This window comes from Procambarus clarkii, chromosome 74 (assembly GCF_040958095.1).
Source record: "Procambarus clarkii isolate CNS0578487 chromosome 74, FALCON_Pclarkii_2.0, whole genome shotgun sequence".
Classification (NCBI taxonomy): Eukaryota; Metazoa; Arthropoda; class Malacostraca; order Decapoda; family Cambaridae; genus Procambarus; species Procambarus clarkii.
The window spans coordinates 20,117,906-20,145,812 of NC_091223.1; the positions used below are offsets into that span (position 1 = coordinate 20,117,906).

Here is a 27,907-nt window from a genome sequence, read left to right on the forward strand (position 1 = left end):
TTCCAATACTTTCACTATTACACTTGTCAATGATACAGGTCTATAATTGAGGGGGTCTTCCCTGCTGCCACTTTTGTAGATTGGAACTATGGTAGCCTGTTTCCACACGTCTGCTACGATTCCTGTACACAGGGATGCCTGAAAGATCAGGTGAAGTGGAATGCTGAGCTCAGATGCACATTCTCTCAGAACCCATGGTGAAACGCCATCTGGGCCAGCTGCTTTGTTCCTCCCGAGCTCCTTTAGCATATTTTCCACTTCATCTCTAGACACCTCTATCCGCTCTATGTTGTTCTCTGGAATTCTTATTGTGTCTGGTTCTCTGAAGATTTCATTTTGTACAAACACACTTTGGAACTTTTCATTTAATGTTTCACACATTTCCTTTTCATTTTCCGTGAATCTGTTTCCCATTTTCAACCTCTGGATATTATCCTTTACCTGCAATTTGTTGTTTATGAATTTGTAGAATAGGCCCGGTTCTGTTTTACATTTATCTGCTATCCCTTTTTCAAAATTTCTTTCTGCCTCTCTCCTTACTGCTGTATAATTGTTTCTCGCATCATTGTATCGCTGGTATGTTTGGGGGTTTGGCCTCTTCCTATACTGATTCCATTTTTGTGTCTTTTGGTCTCTTGCCCTCTCACAATTTCTGTCGAACCAATCCTGTTTTTTGGTCCTGCATCTCTGTTTTGGTATGAATGTTTGTGTGCCTTCCTCGTATAGTTTTAAAAATTTGGCATACATTTCATTTACTTCCCTGCCTAGCAACAATTCTGTCCAATTACACTCATTAAAAAAATTTCGAAGTTCCCCATAGTTGCCTCTCTTTAAATCGAGTTTATCAACTGTTTCAATGTCCCCATTTTCTTCTAGATGATATCTTAAAGCATATTTAATGTCTAACAGGACGTGATCACTCTTTCCCAAGGGAGGAAGGTACTGGATGTCAAAAATCTCTTCTTCTTTCCTGGTGAATACTAGATCCAGTACTGACGGTATATCTCCTTCCCTCATTCTTGTGGCTAAGGTGTATAGGTTCCTGTGCCTCTTGGGCTCTATCATGTCTACATGTGACATTGTATGGGGGTCAGCCTCATTACTTGTGTGTGGAGTCACCACATTACTTCCTAGTGCTTTCCCGTTCCCATTCTGACACAAAAAAAAAAAAAAAAAAAAAAAAAAAAAAAAAAAAAAAAATATTAATTCTATCTGTGGCTCTTTTGGGTACTCAGTTTCCACCTGTGTCCCCTAGTGCGTGTGCCCCTTGTGTTACATAGCCTGTCCTTATCAACCCTGTCGATTCCCTTGGGTATCTTGAATGTGGTGATCAGGTCTCCCCTCACTTCATCTTCCAGCGCAGTGTGGTTTCATTCCTGTAGTCTCTCCTCATGACTTCGGTAGTGTACTTTTTCTTTCGGAAGGGGTTCTGTTCCCTTCTCTGTTGACTGGGCGCTGGGGGAGCAGCTTGCTCTGTTGCCTCTCACTTGGTCCCGCTGTTGGTGGGCGCTTTGGGTTGTCTTCCGGCCTCTGCTGGCGTCGGAGGACGGCTTCTCCCCCTTGGGGGAGGGGTTCAGAGCTGGCGGGGTGGGCTTCTTTCCCTGCGCTTCGTCATTTCCTCTTCGTGGGTGCGTGGGGCGTGGTCGATCCGCCCCATCCTTCTGGGCTTCCCGTCTGCTCTTTGCAGTCATGAACTTTTCCCATCTGCAGTTCTTCTTGACTTCTTCAGTCAGCGCCCTGGATCCTCTGCCCTCCTCGGAGGACTGTTGTCTCCTGTTCGGATTCTGTTAGGGCCGGGTGCATGGATGGTGGCCCTGGACCTCCAGGTCACTTCTTGGCACGTTCCTCTCCAGTTTTTCTGGGGCTAGCATGGTTGGTGGTGGGGCTTCAGGTTTTTATTGCCTTCCCTCTTTTGTAATGAGCACTTCGTATACTCTTTGCATCTTTACCGGATCTTAGTGCCCTGTCTGAGTCTGAGATTCGGTGTCTGGCCTACCTCGACGACTGGCTGGTGTGGGCTCCCAGTCAGTCCGCTTGTCTGCTCGTCAGGGGATGGTTCTTTCCAGATCGCCAGGTTTGGTTTCCTGGTGATCTGGAGGTTTTTCCATCTGTTTCCGTCCCGGGTTCGGACCTGGGCCTTGTTTAAGGCTCTTGGGCCCCTCATTGTCTTCCCTCCAGAAGTGTTACTGCGGCTGTGGTCCCGCCTTTGGCTGTTCAGGAGGGGGTCCCGGGTTGCTCAGCGGTTGCTTGGGCGGTTGTGCGGGAGTCGGCACTTCGGCGTGCTTGTCTGCCCGCGGAGTCGGGTTTGGCTACGGCGTCGGTTGGTTCCTGCGGAGACTCCCCTTCCGCCTCTTGCATTCCTTGGGTTCCTCCGGGGATCTTGTGTTGGTGCTGCGTCACCAGCTTCCTCTTTGGGGTTTTCAGGGTTCCGTGCCTTGGCACCTCCCCGAGCCTTCGCTCGATGTGTTCACGGACGGGTCGTCTCTCGGCTGGGGCTTTGTGACCAGTGCTCACCAGGTCGGCCGAGGTTGATGGAGTCTGTCCGTCGGGCTCACAGCACGGTTCGGGTGTTCATGGCTGTCCGGTTTGCGCTTCGGAGGGTTTGGGTCCCTAGGTACTCTACCATTCAGCTCTGTTTGGACTGTTCTCTGGTGGTTCTTGCCGGAACCACAGGGGTTTGGCTATCCGTGTGGTTCGTGTCCGGGGTGTGTCCTGCGTCCTGGCGGACAGCTGTCTCGGTTCATTCCTCTTCATGGGTTGGCCAGTCGTCGCCGATTCGTTTTGTTGGCTCTGTCGGGCATATGGACTCCTGGCCATGGACGTCTTCGGGTCAGCGTGATCTAGGCGTCGCCCATTTTGTGGCGCCCTTGCCACCTGCAAGGACTTCACGGTGGAGGCTTTCGGCAGGACTGGTCGAGGTGGGGGGTACCTGTTCCTCTTCTCCCGGTTCAGCTGTTGCTTCGGGTTCTGGCTCGGTTGCAGCCCATTCCCACGAGAACAGTCCTTATGGTTCCTTGGTGGCCGACCAGGCCTTCTTTTCAGATGCTGCTTGATAGGTGTCCGTACCCGGGGCGTTTTTCCTGAGGCTTCGCCTCTTTCAGCAGGCCGAATCGGTCCTGTCCGTGACTGGTTCGGCCTTCTCCTTGGCTCTTCGCATCTGGTATTTTGACGCGGGTATCACCATCTCTATGGTGTTCAGGTGGCTTTCTTGACGGTGTCCCACCTGCGAGCTTCGTCTTGGAGACAGTATGACGTTTCTTACATTTCTCGTGTTTTGTTTCCCCTCCGGCCTGCTCATGCGTCGCCTGAGCCATCCTGGTCCTTGTTCAGGGTGCCTTCTTATCTTCCCCTCAGTTTGTGGTAGCCCCTTCGGTTCATTTTCCTGCTCTTTGGTACTGGTGGTAGCTTTATAGGTGTGCAGCCTTTCTCTGTCCTGGCGCCGGTCGTGACAGCTGCTTTCCAGAGGGGTTCTTGGGGTATTGGTGCTTGCTTGGTTTGGCCGGGGGGTGCGTCCTGTGTTGTCCGGTTGTGCTTTTTGCTGTTGCCGGCGTACCGTGTCTGGGGATGCGCTGTGGTTGATCCGGTTCCTTCGTTCCCTGTTTTCAGGGCTTGGGTCTCCCAGGTCGTCCGCAGTGTTTTCCTTCTTCCAGCCTGTGGTCTGTCTTTGCGCCCATGCTGTTCAGACGTTTGCAGCTTTTGCTGCTGTGTTGGTGACGTCTCGGGCTCATTTCGGGCGCAGGGATTTGTGGGTCGCACAGGTTTTTGGCCGCCCATCCATATGTGCGTCTGTTCTTGGGCGTTCTTGTTGCCTTGGGTCGCAGGTTTGCGACCGGTTGTCTTGGCTTTGCGTTGCAGAGTTTGTGGCGGCCGCCTCCCGGGTTAGCCCTTTCTTTTCCTTCTCTTTGGGTATGAAGCTCCAGGGAGCCGTAGGGGCTCCCCACAGAAAACCAGCGTTGAATGTAATGAAACGCCATTTTCTGGGTGAGCCCCGGAGGCTCCCTGGAAACCCTCCCTCCCACCGGTCAGCGGTTTTTTCGCGTTGGTTGAAGCTTAGCTTCCGAACTGGAGCTTGGCAGCCGGTGCGGTAGGTCCGGGGCTCCCCCCTCCCCCTCCCGGGGTGGGGAGGGCTGCGCGGACGATCGGCGCGGCAGTAAAGTGTGATGTTTGCTTGTTTGCTAGTTTCCTTGGGATTGTAGGAAGTTTTCTACCTCTCTGTTCGGTTTTTGTTGTAGTTTCTTACCATGTGGGGTTTGTTTTGTTACACCTACCTTTCTGGGTGCCTAACCCCGGTCGATGGCAGATAAGGAAAACCCCCAGTCATATGGGGTTTTCCAGGGCCATTGCTCCCTGAAACCTCTCTGAAGGGGCCAGGTTCTGGCGCTGGTCCCTGGTAGGTCTGAACTCCTTAGCTAATGTCCCGGTCTAACATAACATACATTAGCCCGATAAGCTCCAGGGAGCCACCGGGGCTCACCCAGAAAATGGCGTTTCATTACATTCAACGCTGGTTTTTTACTTGTATAAAGTATACCCTAAATATAACCCCTAAATCATTATAATTATCCCTATATTTTGTGTTTTGGGGGGATTATTTTTTTTTACTTCATTTCAACACATAATGACCTACAACTTTCACATATTCGAGTACGAATGCCAAACAGTCTTTATTAAAATATTCAATTAAATTAACGAATTAAAACTACTTTTATTCATTGTTGGTAACTTCAACTTCAATTATCTGTGAAACTTGAGTTTCAACTTTGCGTGGCTTCTAAAATTCCAGTTTTTGACCAATTCTCACTATTTTGACATATTGTGTGCTCAGCTGTCTGTTCTACAATCCCTTCAGAATGGATTTTTCACAAACTTTATACATTTGAAGTTATAATTTTTGTTGGTCTAAATTTGCCGCATATATCAAATACCTTGTTGACGATTTTTTTACAGTAAACTATACTGAAAACCTGTATTCTAATTTGATGAAAATGAAGATCATATGCTATTCTAAGAGAATAATAACAGTAAATGAACAATTGGTGATAGTTCATATTTTCTGGGGGGAGCCCCGTCGGCTCCCCGGAGCTATCCAGGCTGATATGCTAATGTCAGACTTTGGCATCAGTCATGTGTATGGAGTTCTGTAGGCCTACTGGGGACCGTGAGCCAGAACCTAGCCCCCTCCCCCCCCTCACAGTGGCACGATGAGCAATGGTCTATAGAAACACCCCCCCCCCCCTGTGTGGTTGGAAGCATTCTATATCAGCCATCAACCGGGACAGCCACCCAGAAAGATAAGCGTCCCAAAACAAACCCCTATTTTGGTGGAAATTGCTACAAGAAGCCGAACAAGTGGATAGAACTCCCCAAACAGAAATGAGCAAATGAGTATGACATCACACGACATTGCGCTGCCGTCTGGGCAGCTCCCCCCTCCCCGAAAGGGGGAAGGGGGAGCCCCAGACCCCTGCGCCAGCCATCCACACCCCAGTTCTGAGGCTGATGCTATAGGCTGCAGTCGTGTGCTCTGGCTCCTGTGATTGTTTTTGCACTGTGCCCTGTGTGTGGTGGCTGTCTTCTAGGTGGTGCGCGAGCCAGGAGTGCTTCTTCAGTACTTGGGCTGCATGCGCCTAGGGCTTCCTTCCCTAGGTGCCCTCTAAGTACTGCCCTTGGGGCTTGGGACCACCTTCCACAAGTTCCTTGGGTTCTGGCTCTGCTACGCCGTTTACTGCTCGGTTTTCGGTCGCCCTTTGTGTACTGTGGTGTTTTGTCTCCCTTGTTTACCTTAGGGTAAGGGGCAGTATGCACTGGTATGGGGCGCAGGGTACTGCACAGCTTGTTTTCACCATTCATAGGAATGGTCTATGATCGACTCGAGCATGGGTTGGACATGCATATGAGTGGGACTGGACGGGTAGAAATAGGAGCTGCCACGTATGGGCCAACAGGCCCTCAGCAGTCACCTGTGTGCTGATGGTCTTATATTCGTATCCAAAAACCACGAACCAGCGCCTGGTCGAAAGAGACGCCAGAGCGCAGAAACTCATCTGAGGAACATAGGCACGAATGTGTCACGGCACAATGCAGCCAAGAAGATCCTGGGAGCACCACCAGGGAAAGAAGGCCCTCCGCACATGCAGGAGAGCAGGGTAGAGGCGAAAGAGGCGCCCCACACCTATGACACAGGGAAAACCCCGGCGTCCTTCCCATAGCTGCAATCCAGGACACCTCAGTAGCTACGGGTCACGGACTGGAGAATGGAGAAAATCGAGAGGCAAAGCACCTGAGAGAAAATGCCGTAAAACACCAGCACTGGCGCACACCGCCCAGACCAAAACAAACTCCCACGGCACATGCACAGGACACGATGTCTGAATCGCAAATCCGCTCGGCGGGAAGGTGCCAACTAGGACTACTTTACAAGAAAAGTAGCCCAACAGTTCGTGACCTGAGTGAACCACTAAATAGAAGAAACAGCCCAGCTCATGGGACAGGAGTCAAAAAAGGAGTAAGCAGCGACATACATAGCCGGCTTATGAAATGAATACAATGAACCTAATCGGGAACCCAGTTGGGCTACAAGTAGCCCAATCTGACATCCCGGACTAGGAGTATGGAAAAAAAATGAGCAGTGCCGAGACAGAGCACAGAGAGAAGAGACAGTAACAAGAACGAGACAGGACTGAAAACCAAGAATAAGCCCAGAAGAGGACCAACAAGCCCTAGAAAGAACTGGAGGGAAGCCACACTGAAAAACGACAGACGTTCCAATAGTACGGGAAGTAGCGAAAAACCTTCCCAAACCTTTCGAGAACACACAGAAGCAAGCACAAGTCGCGAAGGCACAGTTGCACTCGAGGTCAAAAGTCATGCAGGACCCCAAGAAGAGGGGAACATGACAGAGAAGTCTCGTCCTAAGAAAAAGGGGGGAATAACAGAGAAGAGCACCCACCGACAGGACGGAACCAACTGACTCAAGGGACAAGGAACCGAGCCCAGAGAGAGGCCGACGCCCAACAACTCATGCGGAGGGGCCGACACCCAACAACTCGTACGGAGGGGCCGACGCCCAACAACTCGTGCGGAGGGGCCAATGCCCAACAACTCGTACGGAGGGGCCGACGCCCAGCAATTCGTACGGAGAGGGGGGGGGGAGGAAAAGCCCCACTCCGCATAACCACAAGTCCCGCCCAGAGGGTAGAAAAACCCCGGCGGGGTCCAACGGGGCCCTAGGCTCCCAAGTCAGCCCCTTCCCAGCCCTGGGGAACCCACATGGCAGGCCCCGGGGTCGAGCCATCCCCCCAAAGCCCTGATCTCGCAAGAAAAGCCGGGGCAGCCACAAAAATACTAAGGAAGGGAGCCCACTGGCAGACTCATATAACACGGCTGGAGTAACAGCCTCGAATGCCCCCATCGCTACCCCGTAAGGGGAAGTCCCCGAGATCGCACGAGTCTCAAAACCAACGAAGCTCCGCCCCGACCCCAAACCCACAGACGGTAAAGATCCGGATGCAGGTAGGAAGAGGGGGAAAGGGGAACAGGGAAAAGACAAGGGGGCACGGAAGGAACCGAAGCAACCAACACCCCCAGGGCCCAACATCAACCAAAATGGGGCAGCCTCGGGGCTTCCAGGGAGCAAACAACCAAGAGCGTTGCCACCATCGAAGCTCAACGTGCAACGCCCGTGCTGCCTGCACCCGCATAGTCAGCATAAGACTGGATAACCAAGTCACAAACAAGCAACAAAACTCACAGGACTCCACGCCCAAGATGTCACCGAATCCACAGGCAGCAGACGGAGGCAAAGACAGAGAGAGTCACCAGGAGACAAGGGGACAGAGCAACCCTTAAACTCACTGGAAGCTAGGGGGACTCCGGGGTCACATCCATCGAACCTGCGCACCCCCAGGGGTTTCCCAGGGTCCTAAGCATTTACTATAATAGGACTCGCGCTCAGGTAATCCCAGGCAGGGTACTGCTAACCGGCACCCAAGTCTACCAACAACCTTCCAAGAACTGAATCCCCGGGACGTGTACACTCACGGGGACCTAGCAGGGGGAACCACCGGAAGAAGGAAGAATACTCGGTACACAGGGGACATAGGGGGCAGGAACGAAGCCAGACCCCCCTCCACCAGGCAGATAAATAAAAAGAAAAAAGAAAACCCCGCAAGAGGACAGTGTACCCAGGCGGAACGGAGCCGGCCGGCATGAGTGGTGAAAACAAGCTGCGCAGTACTCTGCGCCCCACCAGTGTAAACTGCCCGTTACCCTAAGACGAACAAGGGAGACAGAACACCCGAGCACACAAAGGGTGGCTGAAAACCAAGCAGTAAACGGCCTAGCAGGGGCAGAACCCAAGGAACTTACGGAAGGTGGCCCCAAGCCCCAAGGGCAGTACTTACAGGGCACCTAGGGAAGGAAATCCTAGGCACTTGCAGCCCGTGTACTGGAGAATCACTCCTGGCTCATACACCACCTAGAAAACAGTCACCACACTCTAGGTACAGTGCTGAAACAACCACCGTAGCCGGAGCACACGACCTCAGCCTCTAGCATTAGCCGAAGTACTGATGGTGGATAGCCAGCACGGTAGGTCTGGGGTTTCCCCTTCACACTCCCAGGGAGGGCGGAGCTGCGCAGACAGTGGAGCTCGTGTGATGTCATGATCGTTTGGTAGTTTCTTTTAGGGAAGTTCTATCCACTTGTTCGGCTTGTGGTAGCAATTTTCACCAGAATTGGGATTTGTTTTGGGACGCTTACCTTTCTGGGTGCCTGACCCGGTCGATGGCCATTGCTCCTCGTGCCTCTGTGAGGATGGGGGGGGGGGGCCAGGTTCTGGCTCGTGGTCCCCGGTAGGCCCACAGAACTCCATACACATGACTGATGCCAAAGTCTGACATTAGCATATCAGCCTGTATAGCTCCGGAGAGCCTCCGGAGCTAATGACGGAGAAAATGGCGTTTCATTACATTCAGCGCTGGTTTTTTGTTCTGAATTTAAAATCTGAAGTTTTCAATCTTCAATTATAAAATTACTTTTGATTCTCTTGTTTTTCAAGTTGCATTGTGATAATTTAGACAAAGTTGGATCATTTGCCTAGTTGATTATGCACAAAAATTTGGAAAGTGTTTGTGCAAGTTTTGAAAACTTATGCTAAATTATGTTATGTCAAATCATATATGTATGTATTGCGCGGTTTAAGGGTTAATGACACATGGCTGCTATTTCATTACTCTACTTGAAAGATCTACTGTATACAATATTCAAATGTTTAGATTTCTAAAATTTCCATGTTTAATTAAATTTGGTGCATATTTCTAATACCTGTTCCTTCTTTCTAAATATGATCTCTTCATTTTCAAAAACATTCTAGATTATTATTCTTCTCTGTTTAGAAAACTTTTTCCTGTTTTTCTCTGAAGATATTTTGATATATTGTAGTAGTATCATTTGCATGGAACATTAATATCTTTATGGTCTTTTAAATACTGTATTATTGTTGTTTTTTCAGAGACCTCAAGCCCCCAAACTTGCTCTTGACAAAAGGAGCCAAAATTCTCAAAGTATGCGATTTCGGGACTGCCTGTGAACTAAGCACGATTATGTCAGATAATCGGGGTTCTGCGGCATGGATGGCACCGGAGGTGTTTGAAGGTCAGCAGCAGCACTCATGTACAGTAGTCATCTTGCTCATGACCAGAAACCTTAATTAAACTTGTGTTTTTTAAATAAATTATTGCAATAAGATTTTATTTGGTATAATTTGGTATGAGTACTGTATTGCATTTTACATTTATCACCTGTTCATTAGGCTACTTCCTTAACCACCTTGATGCACTGTGTTTATTGTGAAAGTCTGGCTGTGCGCCGAAAATCAAGTGTTCGGCAAATAAAGATGTTTTCTTTGTAAAATGTTAAATTCCCTTCCCTGAACATGTACATGTAAAAAAATAACAAATTCCACTTTGACTGTGGGGATGTGGACAAAGTGGTGTATGATGTCATCACAGGCTGTTCGCCCGTGCATGAAGCTCCCGGAGGTGGTCGCCTGGGCTGTCTAATATGTATACAGTAGAACGTTCATAATGTTCCATGGAACTGTGATACATGTGTCAGTAATGTGTCCATAACAGATGTCCATTTGAGCAATATTACCTGTTCAATATTGAATATATTTACAATATGTACACTTTCACACACGGTTTTACACTCTCAGTACTTCGGAAATGAGTGATAATCAAAGCAGCAGTCTCAGGTACACCACGTGAATTTGCACTCGATGCACCAGGTACAAACAGATTTTCGCTTCCTGTTTCTTCGTTCCGTGTGCTTGCAAATAATGCACTCACGTACACCCTTGGCTTTAATACCTGTAGGTGGTATGTAGCCAACCTTGTGCAGTGTAAGGTAGCCTTAAAAAGATTATAGGAAGAGATCAATTTGTAAGATAATCTTGAAATGATTGCTTTGTAAGGTATTCTGGAAGAGATTCAGGTATTTTGGAAGAAATTCGGGTATTCTGGAAGAGATTCGGCTATTCTTGAAAAGATCACTTTGTAAGGTAGGATTGAAAAATAACAAAAATCTGTTATTTTCCAGATAACTGGAAAATCTTTCCAGTTATTCTTGGAAAGATCTATGAAAAGCTCAGTGACAAAATTCTGTCCTGGTATCACTCATATCTTCACTTGTATATGGGAAAAGTGGGTGTATCTATAAAAATTGGAGATGACAAGGGTGGGCATGGGTGGCGCTCAGCTACTACTGGATACGCTCGCTGTATCGTCTTCATTGGTGCTGTATCACTTGTATCCGACCCTTGTGTTAGGTCCTTATTATGCCTAGCTTCATCAATAGCATGACCCTTATGTTCTTCAAATAATAAGGTCTGAATTTCACCGACAGCGATCTTTCAACACCTCATCGGACAGATGTTGGGTTTCAGAGGCGCATGTGTCATCCATGGTTGCTCACTCAGAACTGATTCGGTCAGCAGCCCTAAGGCATTCTGGGAATTTTTTTCCAAGATGGCTGCCTCTCACAGGAGGTTGTAGGAGTCCATTTCGTACCCAACCAACTGTGCTCGCGTTTTGAATGGGTACAAAATCTTAAATTGGTGTTTTCTCGGCCGGCGTAGTTTTAGGTGAACGAGTTTTCTCGGCCAGCGCAGCACAGTGGTTAAGTAAGAACTGGAGCAGCACAGTTAGGCACAACAACATATTGCATGGTGCTACAGGGTCATTAACCTTTAAAGTGCACATCACGTCATATGACGTGTTGGAGTACTACGCAAGATTTAAACGGCCCGCAGATACACGGGGTTCACCACACCTTCATCAGGGCTCTTGTAAACAGACGCCATTTTTTAAAAAAATCGTGGGCCAAACTCCCGGGTGTTATTGGCCTCAGTATTGAGTGAGCAACCAAGCCTGACGCATGCAGCATGAGCAAACAGCACTGCTGTTCAGCTTGTAACCACAGCATCGCCTAAAAATGCCAAAATATACTAGTTCATGCTATTATGTAGCAATGATATTATTACAGAAGACCCCTGACTGTGATAAAACTGACCAGGGTTCTGATAATAGCAGGATTGTGGTGATATTTAGCACTGTGCGCCATGGAGGGAGGAGTAATGCTGTGGGAGGGAGGGTGGTGGCGATGTCTTCTGACTGTGTGTGGCCACCTTTTATTGACTGCACTCACCATACCAGCTTAGTGGTTTGCTATGGTGAACACAAATGTAGATACTTATATATAACGTGTGTATAGAGGGTATAAACAGCAAGAGAAGGTTTGGAGCCGCCATTTTGGTGAGGGCGGTGGCGTCGTCTGCACGACGCCACCGTGCAGACGACGGTGTTGTTTACTGGTTACCACGATGGTCTTTGGGCACCATACCAGTTTATTTGTACAACTATGGTGAATAAAACAGGTAGATATTTATATATAATGTATGTATATCGCATAATAACACCACACAGTATTGTTGGAGGAGAAATATTAGTGCGTCTGGCCTTGAGGGCGGCAGCCATCAGCTGACTGTGTGAGGTCCTACGTCTTTGTTACTTTACTCACCATACAAGCTTAGATGTACAGTTGTGGTGAACAAAACATGTAGATACTTATATATAATGTCTGTATATTGTGAATTATAGCAAAAACAGTATAGTGGGAGGAGAATGTGGGTGAGTCAGATGACTTGAGGGAGGGCGGGAGTGGCTGGCTGGTACACAGCGGTCACTCCTCGTTACTTTTTGACTCATAACAGGTACTTAGTGGTTTGTTATAGTGAACAAAACATGCAGATACTTATATATAACCTGTGCTTATAGTGTAATAACCGACAAAGTATTTGTTCACTGATTGATGAACATAATTGAATCAACAATATGCACACCATATTTTTGAGTACAGCAATGATTCACTCATTTTATTATATAAATATATCAAACTACACACTATTGAATAATATTACAGCAAAAAAGCTATAAAAAATCAATCAGAGACATTGAAATAATTAGGTAATTATCTCTTTGTGGCAACTCCGGCCTGACAGCTGGCGATCAACAGACCGCCTGGGACGCACGCTGAGTCAGCGCCTATAATTTGCCAGGCTTCCCCGCCCTATAGTGGGCAATATATGCCACTTACGATTTTTTTATTATTTTTCCCGTGATCAGTGAACACAAATTAACAGGTTAGGAAGAAAAAATAATTTTTTTTTTTCCAAAATTACATGCACCTGTGGGGAAGAAAGGATATTATACCCCCTAGCATGTTAAGGGTTAACCCCTTGGTAGTGCAGCTATTCTTAGCTGAGGACCCCCTTGATGCACAAGAAAAAAATCCTTCCAATATTGTTAAATATGTTCCCCCTAGTCATTGGGGGGGTGGGGTATTCATATAACATATTTTGGCCATGATAGGGTGAGGAAGTCTGGCAAGATACAGGCACTGAAGAGTACACGTCCGGGTCGGTCTGCTTCAGCCAAGCATTTGGCGGGAGTAGCAACAAAGATATTGTTACTTAATTATTTCAATGTGTATGATTGTTTTTATGCAGTAATATTATTCATTATTGTATTATGTGATAAATTTATATAATAAAATGTATGGACCATCGTTATACTGTACTCAAAAATATGGTGTGCATATTAGTGGTACAATTATTATATTCATAGAACAATAAAACAATATTTCTGGGGGGAGCCCCTTAGGCTCCTCGGAGCTATCCAGGCTGATATGGATATGTATAACTTCCTGGCATCAATCAATGTGCATGGAGTTCTTGCCTACTGGGGATCACGAGCCAAAATCTGGCCCACTCAGAGAGCCATAAGGAGCGATGGCCTATAGAAACCCTCGTGTAGTTGGAAGCATTCTATCTCTGCCATCGATCGGGTCTATCATCAAGAAAGGTAGGCATCCCAAAACAAATCCCTATTCTGTGAAAAAATTGCTACCGAAAGCCAAACAAGTGGACAGAACTCCCCAAATGAAAACTAGCAACTAGCATGATGTCATCAAGCAGACAACGGCGTGGCAACGTGTGACGTCATGCTCGTTTGCTTGTTTCTTTTTAGGGAGTTCTATCCACTTGTTCGGCTTTTGGTAGCAAGACCCTTGGGTTCGGACACCGAGCAAGCAGCACCCGAAACCAAGGCTGGGCCGGCCACCAAGAAGCCAGAAGAACAACTCTCCCCTGGTAAGTCACTAAGCGAGCCAAGACCTGGAGCAACAGCTGAACTGGGGAAAGAGGTAAAGGTAACCCCACCTCACCCAGTCCTGCCTGAAGGCGCCGACCCCGACGGTCTCTCAGTTGGGGAAGGGCGCCAGGTTGCAGGAAGCCAGGGCAGAGGGAACCGGACCCACAAAAAGAGAAGGAGGGAGAAAGGCGAAGCGACCCCTACCCCCAAATCCGGGGACCCAAAACAAAAACAGTGCAGTCTCTGGGCATCCGGGGTAGCAACAAACCCGTTGTGTTGCAGCAACCGAAACCTAGCATGCAATGTCTCTGTCACCTGCACCCGCATATCATGTACAATAGCCAGGGTGAACTGGAGCATGTACAAAGAACAAACATCGCACGACTCAGGGTCAAAGAAACACCGACCTGACAGGCAGCGGTACAACCGGTGACTGCCACCCTGAGACAAGGGGGCAGAGCAACCATCAACCACACACGAAGCGCGATGGGACTCAGGGGTCACATCCGCCGGACCACATAGCATGATGGATGTGACCCCTGAATCCCCCCCTCATTTCGTGAGAGTTTGAGGGTTGCTCGGTTCCCTTGTCTCAGGGTGACCCTCACTGTTTTTGCCTCCATCACACTGCAGGGTCGGTGAAACTTTCAACCTGGAGTCCTGTGAGTTTTGCTGCTTGCTGGTGACTCAGTTAGCCCAAACTAATGATGATCTTTTGCGGCTACAGGTGGCGCAGGCGTTTCATGTGCACTTTAGGTTGTTGCAACGCGTTCGGTTGGTTGCTCACCCAGATGCCCCAAGGCTGCCATGTTTTGCTTATAGGGACCTGGACTTGGGGGTGATGGTCGCTTCAGCCTTGGTTCCGTCTGCACCCCCCTTGTCCTTCCCCCTGCTGTGGTTCGTTCTGGTCCCCTCCCCCCTCATCCTTCCCCCTGCTGTGGTTCATTCTGGTTCCCCCCCTCCTGCTTCTGGCCCCGAAACGTCCGAGGGTTTTGGAGTCAGACCAGGGTTTAGATAGTCTTGAGACTCGGGCAGTCTTGGGGAATGCCCCTTCCGGTGTGGTGACGGAGGCATTCGAGTTCGATCTCTAGCCGAAGTCTCCGGGTCTGACCAGTGGGCCTCCTCCTGTCCAGCTTATCTGGCTGCGCTGGCCTTTTCTTTTGAGGCCGGTGCTTTGGGGGATGACTTGGCCCCAAGTCCTGCTGTGGAGGATCCTGGGGTGGGGGAGGGACAGACTTGGGGACCTTGGGCCCCGTTGGACCCCTGCCAGGGTTTTTCTGCCCTCTGAGCGGCGCTTACTGTTACAAGGAGTGGGGCTCTCTTTTTTTTTTTCCCCTCTGTGTACGAATTGAAATTGGTATCTGCCCCTCCCCGGGTTCGGTTCCGTGTCCCCCGGGGTGTATCAGTTCCGTCTTTCTTAAGGTTTTCGGCTTACTGCATCCAACCGTCTGCGGTGCGGGCAGCCCTAGCGGCTTACCTCCTGCGCGACCCAGATTATGCCTCGGTTATAGATCCGTGTTCTTTCAGGTTTGGGATGTCATTCCCTTTCTGGGAACGTTACGAGGTTCCGGAGTCGTCCTGGCTGGCGGTTTGTCCTGTGTTTACTTTGGAGTCTTGGCCGTCGTCTTGCCACATACTGTCGCCTTGTTTCGTGCAGCGCAGGCGAAGCCACTTCGGCTTGCTTTCGGTCTTGGTGTTGCTTCTGCACCGTTAGTAAGCTGTCTCGTGCGTTGTTTCACTTCCGGCCTGTTCGTGCGCCGCTTGCACCGTTCTGGTCTCTGGTCAGCGTGCTCGGTCTTCTCCTCGGTTGGTGGTGCCCCTTCAGTTCCGGTTTGTTTTTCGTCAGCTCTTTTTCCTGTTGGCATTTGCCTTTGGGGGTCGGGTTGCTGGGCTTCTTGCTCCTCCGCAGGGGTTTTCTGCTCCTTTGGTTTTGGCGTTTTTGGTTTTTCGGTGGCAGCAGTCTCCATCTTTTCTGGCACGGGATGGGGCTGCTGCGTTCAGGAGGGGTCCTTGGGTTGTTAGTGCTTGGTTGGTCAGGCTGGTGGTGTGTCGTGTTTTGTGTTCAGTGGCGGCCCTCTGCTGTTAATTGCGTCCCGCGGCCTCTATGTCCGGGGCGCGCTTTGAGTTGATCCGGTTCCGTTCTTCCCTGTTCACGGGTGACAGTGTCCCGGGTTGTCAGCCGTGTTATTGTGGCTAGCCTGCCTGTGTTCTTTCCTCATGCCTGTGACGTTCGTGGCTTCGCTGCTCTTGCTGCCATCTGGGCGGCGTGTCCTTGCTGTCATTCGGGCACGGATCTTTTGGTGTTCGTACTGGTGCCTTGCTGCTCGTTGTCTCGTGTCGTTCCCGGGCCCTTTCGGGGCTGTCACCTTGGGTTGGTGTTTGCTGTCGGTTGTCTCGCTTCCGTTGAGGAGTGCGTGATGTCTACCGCCTGGTTCCGTCCCTTTGACCTTCCTCTGTGGGTAGTTAACTCCGGGGAGCCGATGGGGCTCCCCCAGAAAACCAGCGTTGAATGTAATGAAAGGCCATTTTCTGGGTGAGACCCGGAGGCTCCCTGGCAACCCTCCCTTCCTCCGGTCGGCGGTTTTTCGCATGTTTTGACATCCAGCCTCATAACTAAAGGGTGGATAGCCGGCGTGAGAGGTCTGGGGCTCCCACTTCCCCCTCTCGGGGAGGGGGGAGCTGCACAAACAGTGGCGCGGTGACGTGTGACGTCATACTAGTTTGCTTGTTTTCTGTTGGGGAGTTCTATCCACTAGTTTGGCTTTTGGTAGCAATTTTAACCAGAATAGGGGGGTTTATTTTGGAATGCTTACCTTTCTGGATGCTTGACCTGGTCGATGGCAGACAAAGACTGCCTCCAACCACACGGGGGTTTCTATAGGCCATTGCTCCCCTTGCCTCTCTGAGGGGGCCAGGTTTTGGCCGTGGTCCCTGGTAGGCCCTAGAATTCCATACACATGAGTGATGCCAAAGTCTGACATTAGCATATCAGCCTGTTAAAGCTCCGGGGAGCCTCCAGGTCTCATCCAGAAAATGTCGTTTCATTACATTCAACGCTGGTTTTTTTAAATAACTTTTTTATTTTCATAATAACTTTGAACATTTTTGGCCAAGACTATGTGTGGTAGCAGCATCAGTCATTCTGGAGGTGTTAAGAGGAAGAAAGTTGTCCTAACAATTAAAGACAAGTTACTGTTATACACCTCAACCAGTGTGGCGTCACAGTGCTGCACCATTAGTGAAATATATTTTTACATAAGTTTTCTGTGGGGAGCCCCTACGGCTCCCTGGAGCTTATCGGGCTAATGTGTGTTATGTTAGACCGGGACATTAGCTAAGGAGTTCAGACCTACCAGGGACCAGCGCCAGAACCTGGCCCCTTCAGAGAGGTTTCAGGGAGCAATGGCCCTGGAAAACCCCATATGGTTGGGGGTTTTCCTTATCTGCCATCGACCGGGGTTAGGCACCCAGAAAGGTAGGCGTAACAAAACAAACCCCACATGGTAAGAAACTACAACAAAAACCGAACAGAGAGGTAGAAAACTCCCTACAATCCCAAGGAAACAGGCAAACAAGCAAACATCACACTTTACTGCCGCGCCGATCGTCCGCGCAGCCCTCCCCACCCCGGGAGGGGGAGGGGGGAGCCCCAGACCTACCGCGCCGGCTGCCAAGCTCCAGTTCGTTCGCTAACGTCAACCGGGATTGACGCTTCTCTGGCCTCAGTTTCCTAGGCGGTGTTTGCCTTGTGTGGCGTTCACTGCCGTGTGTTGTGTTGTGCGGTGGCCAGGAGTACTTCATCAGTGCCGGGGCTGCATGTGCTTAGTGGCTGACTTCCCTAAGCGCCCTGTGAGTACTGCCCTTGCGTTACAGGGTTATCTTCCCTGGGGCGTTCGGGAACCATTCCCGTAGAGGTTCTTGCTGCTCGGCATTTGCCTCGCCCTTGGGGCCAGCTGGGGCTTGGGGCCCTTGTTTGGCCCTGGGTAGGGATTGGTATTGTGCTGGTTAGGGCGTCAAGGTGTTGCGCAGCCTGCCACCTAAGCGGCGGCCGGTTTCTGTTGCCTCTGGAGACGGTGTACTTTTGCGGGGTTTTTCTTTTGTTTTTCATTTTCTTGCCTGGTGGGGGTCTGCCTAAGGTGGTTATAGTTCCACTGGTAGTGTTTGGCGGCCCTCTGCTAGGCCCCCGTGCTTGTACACGTCTCGGGGGTTTTCAGTGCTATAATCTACCCTCTTGTTATGTTTGGGTTTCTTAACCGGTTAGCAACACCTTGCCCGGGCTTCCCGTAGTTGTTACCCTACGGGCCCTGGAAACCCCTGTCTGGGCTCAGGGGACCATTGAATGTGTCTTCCGGGTTCCAACCTGTCTTGTACGGGATCGTTGGTTGCTGTTCCCTTGTCTCCGGGTGACAGTCGCCATTTTTACCTCCGTCATGCTGCCTGTTGGGTCACTGACACCTTGACCCGGAGTCTTGCGAGTGATTCTCTGCTTATTCTCCAGTACTCTCCTGATGTTATTACTGTTCAGAGTACAGGCGGCATCCGTGTTGCAAGCTAGGTTAGGTTGCTGCAACATGCTAGGTTGGTTTCCCACTCGAATGCCCCGTGGCCGCCCCGTTTGGTTAGGTGCTGCTCGCCCCTTTCTCTCCATGTTCCCGGCTCCGGACCGTCTGCGGGTTTCGGGGTCGGGGCGGGGTTCAGTTGCGGCAGAGACTCAGGCGGTTTTCGGGGGATGCCCCGTTCGGGTTGGGGACGGAGGTTTGAGCCTGTGCCTCCTGCCAAGGCTTCTGGGTCTTACCAGCGGCCCTTTCTTGTTGCCTTTCCCATGGGCTCTTGCTTTTCTTTAAGGGCGGAGGGCTTGGAGGACGGCTCTGCCCCGGGGCCTCTGTTGTTGGTTCCCGGGGCTGTGGGGGATGCCTACTAGCAGTTCTGGGGCGGTTTTGCCCCTTCAGGGGTTTTTCTGCTGTTGGGCGTCGTTTTTCGCCCTTCCAGTCTGCTAGCTTCCCACATTTGCTGGCGTGTTTTTGTGTATTAAGCGTCAGTCACAGCCCCTGCTGGCGGCCATTTTCGTCTGCCGGTTTCCCGGCGTGGCCACCAGGGCGGCGTTGCGGTTTGTTTACATGCGTCTGGGTGTGCGAGCGAGCGTCTCTGGTGAGTTTTCAAAAAATTTGCAGGGTTTTTGTTCTCCTATTGTCGTTTCTTTGTTTTTCTGGTGTTTTCTTGCCGTTGCCTGTTCCTCTGGGAACGTTTGGGTGTTGATTTTGGGTCTGAGCCTCTGGGTTTAGGCTCAGTGCCCCTGGCTGGTATGCTTGCTCCCACACCTTGCCCCTCGGTTTTCGGTCTTTTGGGACCGTTTTCCCAGGGCGTTCTGCTGGGGTCTGTGCTTTGCCTTTTAGTGGTGTTCTCCGCCGGCAAATGTGGTGGTTTGGGCTCCCCCTAGTTCGATTCTGGGTTCCTTTGGGTTCCTTGGTTTCGTTCTGGAGGTTTCTTCCTCTTGGGCCCCCTTTTGTGGGTTCAGGGGACTTTGTTTCCTCGTGTGACCCGGTTCTGCCTTTTGGGGTTCCGGGGTCTTCCTGGCTTGCAGACTGAGCTTTTTGGGTCTTGGCACATGTTGTGGTTGTGCTGGGACTTTGTGGTTTTGCTGTCGAGGTGGGCCTTTTGATGCAGTTTTGTGCCTTCTTTGCCTGGCCGGCGTAGTGCTCTTTGCCACTAGTCGGCGGCTTGTGCTTTTACAATATATGTCCTCACCTAGTTGTGCTTGTGGGGGTTGAGCTCTGGCTCCTTGGTCCTGCCTCTCAACCGTCCGTCAACAGGTGTATCGGTTCCTGTGCCTCTTGGGCTCTGTCATGTCTACATGTGACATTGTATGGGGGTCAGCCTCGTTACTTGTGTGAGGAGTCGCCACATTACTTCTTAGTGCTTTCCCGTTCCCATTCTGACACTCAAAAAAAAAAAAAAAAAAAAAAAAAAAAAAAACTAATTCTATCTGTGGCTCTTTTGGGTACTCAGTTTCCACCTGTGTCCCCTAGTGCGTGTGCCCCTTGTGTTACATATCCTGTCCTTCTCAACCCTGTCGATTCCCTTGGGTATCTTGTATGTGGTGATCAGGTCTCCCCTCACTTCCTGTTCCAGCGAAGTGTGGTTTCATTCCCGTAGTCTCTCCTCATGACTTCGGTAGTGTACTTTTTCTTTCTGAAGGGGTTCTGTTCCCTTCTCTGTTGATTGGGCGCTGGGGGAGCAGCTTGCTCTGTTGCCTCTCGCTTGGTCCCGCTGTTGGTGGGCGCTTTGGGTTGTCTTCCGGCCTCTGCTGGCGTCGGAGGACGGCTTCTCCCCCTTGGGGGGGGTTCAGAGCTGGCGGGGTGGGCTTCTTCCCTGCGCTTCGTCATTTCCTCTTCGTGGGTGCGTGGGGCGTGGTCGATCCGCCCCATCCTTCTGGGCTTCCCGTCTGCTCTTTGCAGTCATGAGCTTTTCCCGTCTGCTCTTTGCAGTCATGAGCTTTTCCAGTCTGCAGTTCTTCTGGACTACTTCCGTCTGCGCCCTGGATCCTCTGCCCTGCTCGGAGGACTGTTGTCTCCTGTTCGGATTCTGTTAGGGCCGGGTGCATGGATGGTGGACCTGGACCTCCAGGTCACTTCTTGGCACGTTCCTCTCCAGTTTTTCTGGGGCTAGCACGGTTGGTAATTACCTATGTGTACTTACCTAAGTGTAGTTACAGGATGAGAGCTACTCTCGTGGTGTCCTGTCTTCCCAGCACTCTTTTGTCATATAATGCTTTGATTATAATTGTCATATTGTCATATAATGATTGTCATATGTCATATGTCTTCATATGATTGTCATACAATGCTTTGGTGGTGGGGCTTCAGGTTTGCTGTTTTTATTGCATTCCCTATTTTGTGAAGGGCGCTTTGTATACTCTTTGCATCTTTACCGGATCTTAGTGCCCTGTCTGCGTCTGAGATTCGGTGTCTGGCCTACCTCGACGACTGGCTGGAGTGGGCTCCCAGTCAGTCCGCTTGTCTGCTCGCCAGGGGATGGTTCTTTCCAGATCGCTGGGTTTGGTTTCCTGGTGATCTGGAGGTTTTACCTTCTGTTTCCGTCCCGGGTTCGGACCTGGGCCTTGTTTCAGACTCTTGGGCCCCTCATTGTCTTCCCTCCAGAAGTGTTACTGTGGCTGTGGTCCCGCCTTTGGCTGTTCAGGAGGGGGTCCCGGGTTGCTCAGCGGTTGCTTGGGCGGTTGTGCGAGAGTTTGCACTTCGGCGTGCTTGTCTGCCCGCGGAGTCGGGTTTGGCTCCGGCGTCGGTTGGTTCCTACGGAGACTCCACTTCCGCCTCTTGCATTCCTTGGGTTCCTCTGGGGATCTGGTGTTGGTGCTGCGTCACCAGCTTCCTCTTTGGGGTTTTCGGGGTTCCGTGCCTTGGCGGCTCCCCGAGCCTTCGCTCGATGTGTTCACGGACGGGTCGTCTCTCGGCTGGGGCTTTGTGACCAGTGCTCACCAGGTCGGCCGAGGTTGATGGAGTCTGTCTGTCCGTCGGGCTCACAGCCCGGTTCAGGTGTTCATGGCTGTCTGGTTTGCGCTTCGAAGGGTTTGGGTCACTAGGTACTCTACCATTCAGCTCTGTTTGGACTGTTCTCTGGTGGTTCTTGCCGGAACCACAGGGGGTTTGGTTAACCGTGTGGTTCGTGTCCGGGGTGTGTCCTGCGTCCTGGTGGACAGCTGTCTCGGTTCATTCCTCTTCGTGGGTTGGCCAGTCGTCGCCGATTCGTTTTGTTGGCTCTGTTGGGCTTATGGACTCCTGGCCATGGACGTCTTCGGGTCGGCGTGGTCTAGGCGTCGCCCGTTTTGTGGCGCCCTTCCCACCTGCGAGGACTTCACGGTGGAGGCTTTCGGCAGGCCTGGTCGAGGTGGGGGGTACCTGTACCTCTTCTCCCGGTCCAGCTGTTGCTTCGGGTTCTGGCTCAGTTGCAGCCCATTCCCACGAGAACAGTCCTTATGGTTCCACTGTGGCCGGCCCGGCCTTCTTTTCAGACGCTGCTTGATAGGTGTCCGTACCCGGGGCGTTTTTCCTGAGGCTTCGCCTCTTTCAGCAGGCCGAATCGGTCCTGTCCGTGACTGGTTCGGCCTTCTCTTTGGCTCTTCGCGTCTGGTATTTTGACGCAGGTATCGCCATCTCTATGGTGTTCAGGTGGTTTTGTTGACGGTGTCCCACCTGCGAGCTTCGTCTTGGAGACTGTATGACGTTTATTACGTCTTCTCGCGTTTTGTTTCCCCTCCGGCCTGCTCATGAGTCGCCTGAGCCATCCTGGTCCTTGTTCAGGGTGCCTTCTTCTCTTCCCCTCAGTTTGTGGTAGCCCCTTCGGTTTCAGTTTCCTCCTCTTTGGTACTGGTGGTAGCTTTATTGGTGTGCAGCCTTTCTCTGTCCTGGCGACGGTCGAGACGGCTGCTTTCTGGAGGGGTTCTTGGGGTATTGGTACTTGTTTGGTTTGGCCGGGGGGTGCGTCCTGTGTTGTCCAGTTGTGCTTTTTGCTGTTGCCGGCGTACCGTGCCTGGGGATGTGCTGTGGTTGATCCGGTTCCTTCGTTCCCTGTTTTCAGGGCTCGGGTCTCCCGGGTCGTCCGCAGTGTTTTCCTTCTTACTGCGGTCTGTCTTTGCGCCCGTGCTGTTCAGACGTTTGCAGCAATTGCTGCTGTGTTGGTGACGTCTCGGGCTCATTTCGGGCGCAGGGAATTGTGGGTCGCACAGGTTTTTGGCCGCCCATCCATGTGTGCGTCTGTTCTTGGGCGTTCTTGTTGCCTTGGGTCGCAGGTTTGCGACCGGTTGTCTTGGCTTTGCGTTGCAGAGTTTGTGGCGGCCGCCTCCCGGGTTAGCCCTTTCTTTTCCTTCTCTTTGGGTATGAAGCTCCAGGGAGCCGTAGGGGCTCCCCACAGAAAACCAGCGTTGAATGTAATGAAACGCCATTTTCTGGGTGAGCCCCGGAGGCTCCCTGGAAACCCTCCCTCCCACCGGTCGGCGGTTTTTTCGCGTTGGTTGAAGCTTAGCTTCCGAACTGGAGCTTGGCAGCCGGCGCGGTAGGTCCGGGGCTCCCCCCTCCCCCTCCCGGGGTGGGGAGGGCTGTGCGGACGATCGGCGCGGCAGTACAGTGTGATGTTTGCTTGTTTGCTTGTTTCCTTGGGATTGTAGGGAGTTTTCTACCTCTCTGTTCGGTTTTTGTTGTAGTTTCTTACCATGTGGGGTTTGTTTTGTTACGCCTACCTTTCTGGGTGCCTAACCCCGGTCGATGGCAGATAAGGAAAAACCCCAACCATATGGGGTTTTCCAGGGCCATTGCTCCCTGAAACCTCTCTGAAGGGGCCAGGTTCTGGCGCTGGTCCCTGGTAGGTCTGAACTCCTTAGCTAATGTCCCGGTCTAACATAACACACATTAGCCCGATAAGCTCCAGGGAGCCTCCGGGGCTCACCCAGAAAATGGCGTTTCATTACATTCAACGCTGGTTTTTTATTTTCATAGTAACTTTAAACATTTTTGGCCAAGACTATGTCTGGTAGCAGCATCAATCGTTCTGGAGATGTTAAGAGGCGGAAGGTTGTCCTAGCAATTAAAGACAAGTTAGGTGTTGTTCAACCAGTGAGGCATCACAGGCAAGCCAAATGCCTTCAACAAGTGAGGCCTCACAGGCAACCCAAATGCCTTCAACCAGTGAGGCTTCAGCAGCTGGCAGTCAAAACTAACTTTGCTTAATGAACTGTACAGTAATTTTAAGTGTTAATTTTAGTGTTGTGTTAGTATAAGTTACATAAATTGTTAAGAATTCTTAACTTCAAGATGTTTGGCATCAATCAAGAAGACGAACACCAACAAGGTAAGTTGAGGTTTCTAGTTGAATATTTAATAATTATATGTGGCAAGGCAATTCAAATTATGTTGTTTGTAGTATAAAAATACAGTAGTTGGAAATGGTCACTTTTGGACTCGGTGAAAAGTACCATTATCCGGAACACGTGATAATCCAGCTTGGGGTAATTCCCATATAGTCTGGATGATCAAGTGGAGACAGTACTGCCCTTGGAGCTTGGGGTTACCTTCCACAAATTCCTTGGGGTCTGCCTCTGTGGGTCTGTTTAACTGCTTGTTTTTTTGGCCGCCCTTTGGGTACTTGGGTGTTTTGTCTCCCTAGTTTACCTTAGGGTAAGAGGCAGTTTTTGCACTGGTAAGGGGCACAGGATGCTGCACAGCTTGTTTTCACCTATCACAGTGGCTGGCTCTGTTCTTTGGGGCACGTTGTCCTCTTGTGGGGTTTTGTTTTTCTTTTTTTTTTTTTGCCGTGGTTGGGGGTTCTGCCCTATTTGCCACTGGTGTTTGGCCTCGCCCTGATACTTGGTGGTGCCCCCTGCTTGGTCCCTGTGAGTGTACACGTCCCTGGGGTTCAGCTTTAGACAGTTTGTTTGGTAGTTTTGGGCGCCGGTTAGCAGTACCCTGCCTGGGTTTACCTGAGCGCGAGTCCTCTTCAAGTAAACGCTCAGGGCCTTGGGAATCCCCTAGGGGACACGTGGATCCGATGGATGTGACCCCGGGGTCCCCCCTGGCTTAATGCGAGTTTGAGGGTTGTTCAGTCCCCTTGTCTCAGGGCGACCCTCACTGTTTTTGCCTCCATCACGCAGCCTGTTGGGTCGGTGACACTTTCGACCCTGAGTCCTGTGAGTATTGCTGCTTGCTGGTGACTCAATTTACCCAATTTGTGGATGATCATCTTCGGGTACAAGCTGCACAGGCGTTGCATTCTAAGTTTCATTTGTTGCAACGTGCTTGGTTGGTTGCTCACCCGGATGCCCTGCGGCTGCCCCGTTTTGCTTATAGGAATCCGGACTTGGGGGTAGGGGGTCTCTTCGACCCTGGTTCTGTCCGCACCTCCTAGTCCTTCCCCTTCTGTTGTTCGTTCTAGTCCCCCCCCCCCTCCCCCTGCTTCCGGCCCCGAAACATCTGAGGATTTCAGAGTTGGGGCAGGGGTTAGTTGGTCTTGAGACTCGGGCAGCCTCGAGGGATGCCCTTTCCGGTGTGGCAACGGAGGCATTCGAGTCTCCTGCCCTGGCCGAAGCCTCTGGGTCTGACCAGTGGGCCTCATTCTATCCGGCTTCTACGGCTGCGCTGGCCTTGTCTGGTGGGGTCGGTGCTTGGGGGAAGGACTCAGCCCCGGGTCCTGCGGAGGAGGACCCTGGGGTTCCTGCGGAGGAGGACCCTGGGGTTGGAGAGGGGCTGACTTGGGGGGCCTTGGGCCCTGCTGGACCCTGCCTGGGTTTTTCTGCCCTCTGAGCGGGGCTTACTGTTACAAGGAATGGGGGTTTTCTTTTCACCCCTCGGCGTACGAGTTGGATTTGGTGTCTGCCCCTCCCCTGGTTCGGTTCCGTGTTCCCCCGGGTGCTTCGGTTCCGTCTTTCCAGAGGTTTTCGACTTATCGCATCCAACCTGCTGTGGTGCGGGCAGCCCTTGCACCAAACCTCCTGCCTGACCTGGATTATGCCTCTGCAATGGATCCCTCGGCTCTCAGGTTTGGGACTTCGTTCAATTTCTCGCTCCGTTACGAAGTTCCGGAGTCGTCCTGGCTGGCGGACTGTCCTGTTTTTGCCTTGGAGGCTTGGCACTCCTCCTGCCCTTCCCACACACTTGAGTGGCGGGAGGCTTCGATGGTGGTTCAGGTTTTCCTGGGGGGGCGACCTTGAGCACCTCAATGAGTGCTTGTTTGCTCCTGCCCTTTCCCGGGATATTGGTGTCGTTTAGCTCCATATGCAGGTTCCCTCCCTTTTGGTGGCGCAGGTGGCGGAGGACTTGCGCGCTTGGGGCCTTTTGGTTGTGGCCTTGTGCTTCTTTTTCCTCCTGGAGCTGTCTTCTGACTGGCTCACGGAGGATGTGGGGCACTTGGGGCTGTTCCTGGGTCTGGTGCCTTAGCCTCGGCGGCTCGCTCATCGGCTGCCTTGCTGAAGCTTTTCGCGCCGATCTTGCGGGATGCGGTTGTTCTGTTTTATGCTTCCCGGCTCGCATGTCGACAGACGGTGCTTGCCTCCTCTGTGGAATCCGTTTGGGCCTTGGCTCTTAGGATGTCTTCCCCTTTTTGTGCTCTCTTGTTTGAGGCTTCCGCCGTTGCGTAGTATATACAGGCTGCTTTGGCTTCTTGCCGTCCAATGTCGAACATGCTGGTTCTCAGGAGGTCCCGTGGAGGACCTTCCTGGAAGGGTCGTGTCAAGGCTCGGGGTTCCTCTCGTGGTAGGCCACTAGTGTCGGGTTCGGTTCCTCCTTCGGACCCGCCTTCATCTGGTCAGCACGGTGTTCGCTCTGTGTGAGGTTCTGGGTCTCGTACGGGGTGCCGGCCCTTTCGCGGTTCACCCCATTGACGGGCCGATGGGGGTGATGCCTGCGCTGTTCACTCACACCTGGTCCCAAGATTTGTGGGTGTTTTGGGTCATTTAGCACTTCCTCCGGTGGCTCCTTCCCCTGCAGGGGGTTCGGGGCTGGCAGGGCAGGCTTCTACCCCTGTGCTCTGTCAAGTCGTCTTGGAATAGGTTTGCTTGGGCGTGGTCGAAACGACGATGTCCCTCAGACGGGTTTCCCATCTGTTTCCAGTCCTGAAACGGGATTGCGCGGACTTGCGGTTCATTCAGGTCTTGTCCCGTCTGAACCCCTGGGTTTATTGCCCCTCCTTTCGGATGACCACGCTGTCCCAGGTTTGGCTCCTGTTGGAGCCGGGCCCTTGGATGGTGTCTGTGGACAACAGGGACGCTTATTGGCATGTCCCGATTCATCCGGGGTTCAGGGATTGGCTCTGTTTTGTTGTGGGGCATCAGGGTTACCGCTTTCATTCCCATTCGGGTTGAACCTGGTACCTCGCATGTTTACGCGCCTTACCCGGGTCATTGTGGCTTGTCTGCATCTTCTAGGTGTTCTGGTGTTGGCCTACCTCGACGACTGGCTGGTTTGGGCTCCCAGCCGTTCCACTCTTCTGCTAGCCAGGGATTTGTTTTTTTTCCCAGCTCTCCGGGTTCGGGTTCTTGGCGAACTGAAGGAAGTTCCGTCTGGTTCCCTTCCAGGTTCGGACCTGGCTGGATCTTGTTTGGGACTCTCGGACCACTTCCTTGTCTCTTCCCCCGGAGTCTCTCCTGCGGCTGTGGTCCCGCATGCGCTTGTTTCTGGGGTCTCCCGGGTCACCTGGTGGTTGCTCGAGGGTTGCAGGATCCTGAACTTTGCAATGATGGTCTACCCGCCGGGCCGGGTTTGGCTTCGTAGGCTGTTCTGGTTCCATCAGGGACATCCCTTCTGCCTTTCTCGCGATCACTGGTTTCGACCCCTGGGGGCCTTGCATCGGCTGCTGCATCGCCGGCTTCCTCTTTGGGTTTTTCAGGGTTCAGTGCCTTGGCGCCCTCCCAAGCCCTTGCTCGATGAGTTCACAGACGTGTTGTCCTTCGGCTGGGGCTTTATTACCAGTGCTCACCAAGCTGGCCAGGGATGGTTGATGGTCCGTCCTTCCCTTGGCCCCACAGCATGGTGCGGGAGTTTGCGGCGGTGTGGTTTGCTCTCTGGAGGGTTCAGGTCATCCGGGGATTGATGATCCAGCTCCATTCAGACTGCTCCCCAGTGATTCATTTCCTGAACCGAGGGGGGTTCGATGCGGTCCTTGGCTCGTTGAGGTTGGTTGCTTCGGGTGACTCGTCTGCTGAGTTCTTGGGTTTTGGCTCTCCTGGCAGTTCACGTGCGATGAGTGTCCAGTGTCTTTGCGGACGGCCTGTCTCGTTTCGTTCCTCTGTCTATGGAATGGACGGTCGACGCCGACTCCTCCGAAAAACAGAATGCTGATGTGATATACACAGACTTCGCAAAGGCTTTCGATAAATGTGACCATGGCGTGATAGCACACAAAATGAAGTCAATGTGAATAACCGGTAAAGTAGGACGCTGGATACTCAGTTTTCTGTCAAACAGGACTCAGCGAGTAACGGTCAACTATATAAAATCTAGTCCAAGTGCAGTTAAAAGCTCTGTACCTCAGGGTACAGTCCTTGCACCGCTGTTTTTCCTTATTCTCATATCAGATATAGACAAAAATACAAGTCACAGCTTCGTATCATCCTTTGCAGATGACACAAAAATCAGTATGAAAATTACCTCGGCTGAAGACATTGAAAAACTTCAAGCTGATATTAATAAAGTTTTCGA

At 51.5% G+C, this 27,907-nt stretch overlaps 1 protein-coding gene across 4 annotated transcripts in view; it reads left to right on the top strand.

The window, feature by feature from the left end:
• The window catches only part of LOC123767427 (mitogen-activated protein kinase kinase kinase 7), a 685,923-nt gene that overhangs the window by 39,028 nt on the left and 618,988 nt on the right, over window positions 1-27,907 (top strand). For all 4 annotated transcript variants that reach the window (XM_069313063.1, XM_069313064.1, XM_069313065.1 and 1 more), the window contains exon 5: window positions 9,512-9,654. In XM_069313063.1, the coding sequence (XP_069169164.1) occupies window positions 9,512-9,654 (143 nt within the window). The remainder of the gene's footprint in view (window positions 1-9,511; window positions 9,655-27,907) is intronic.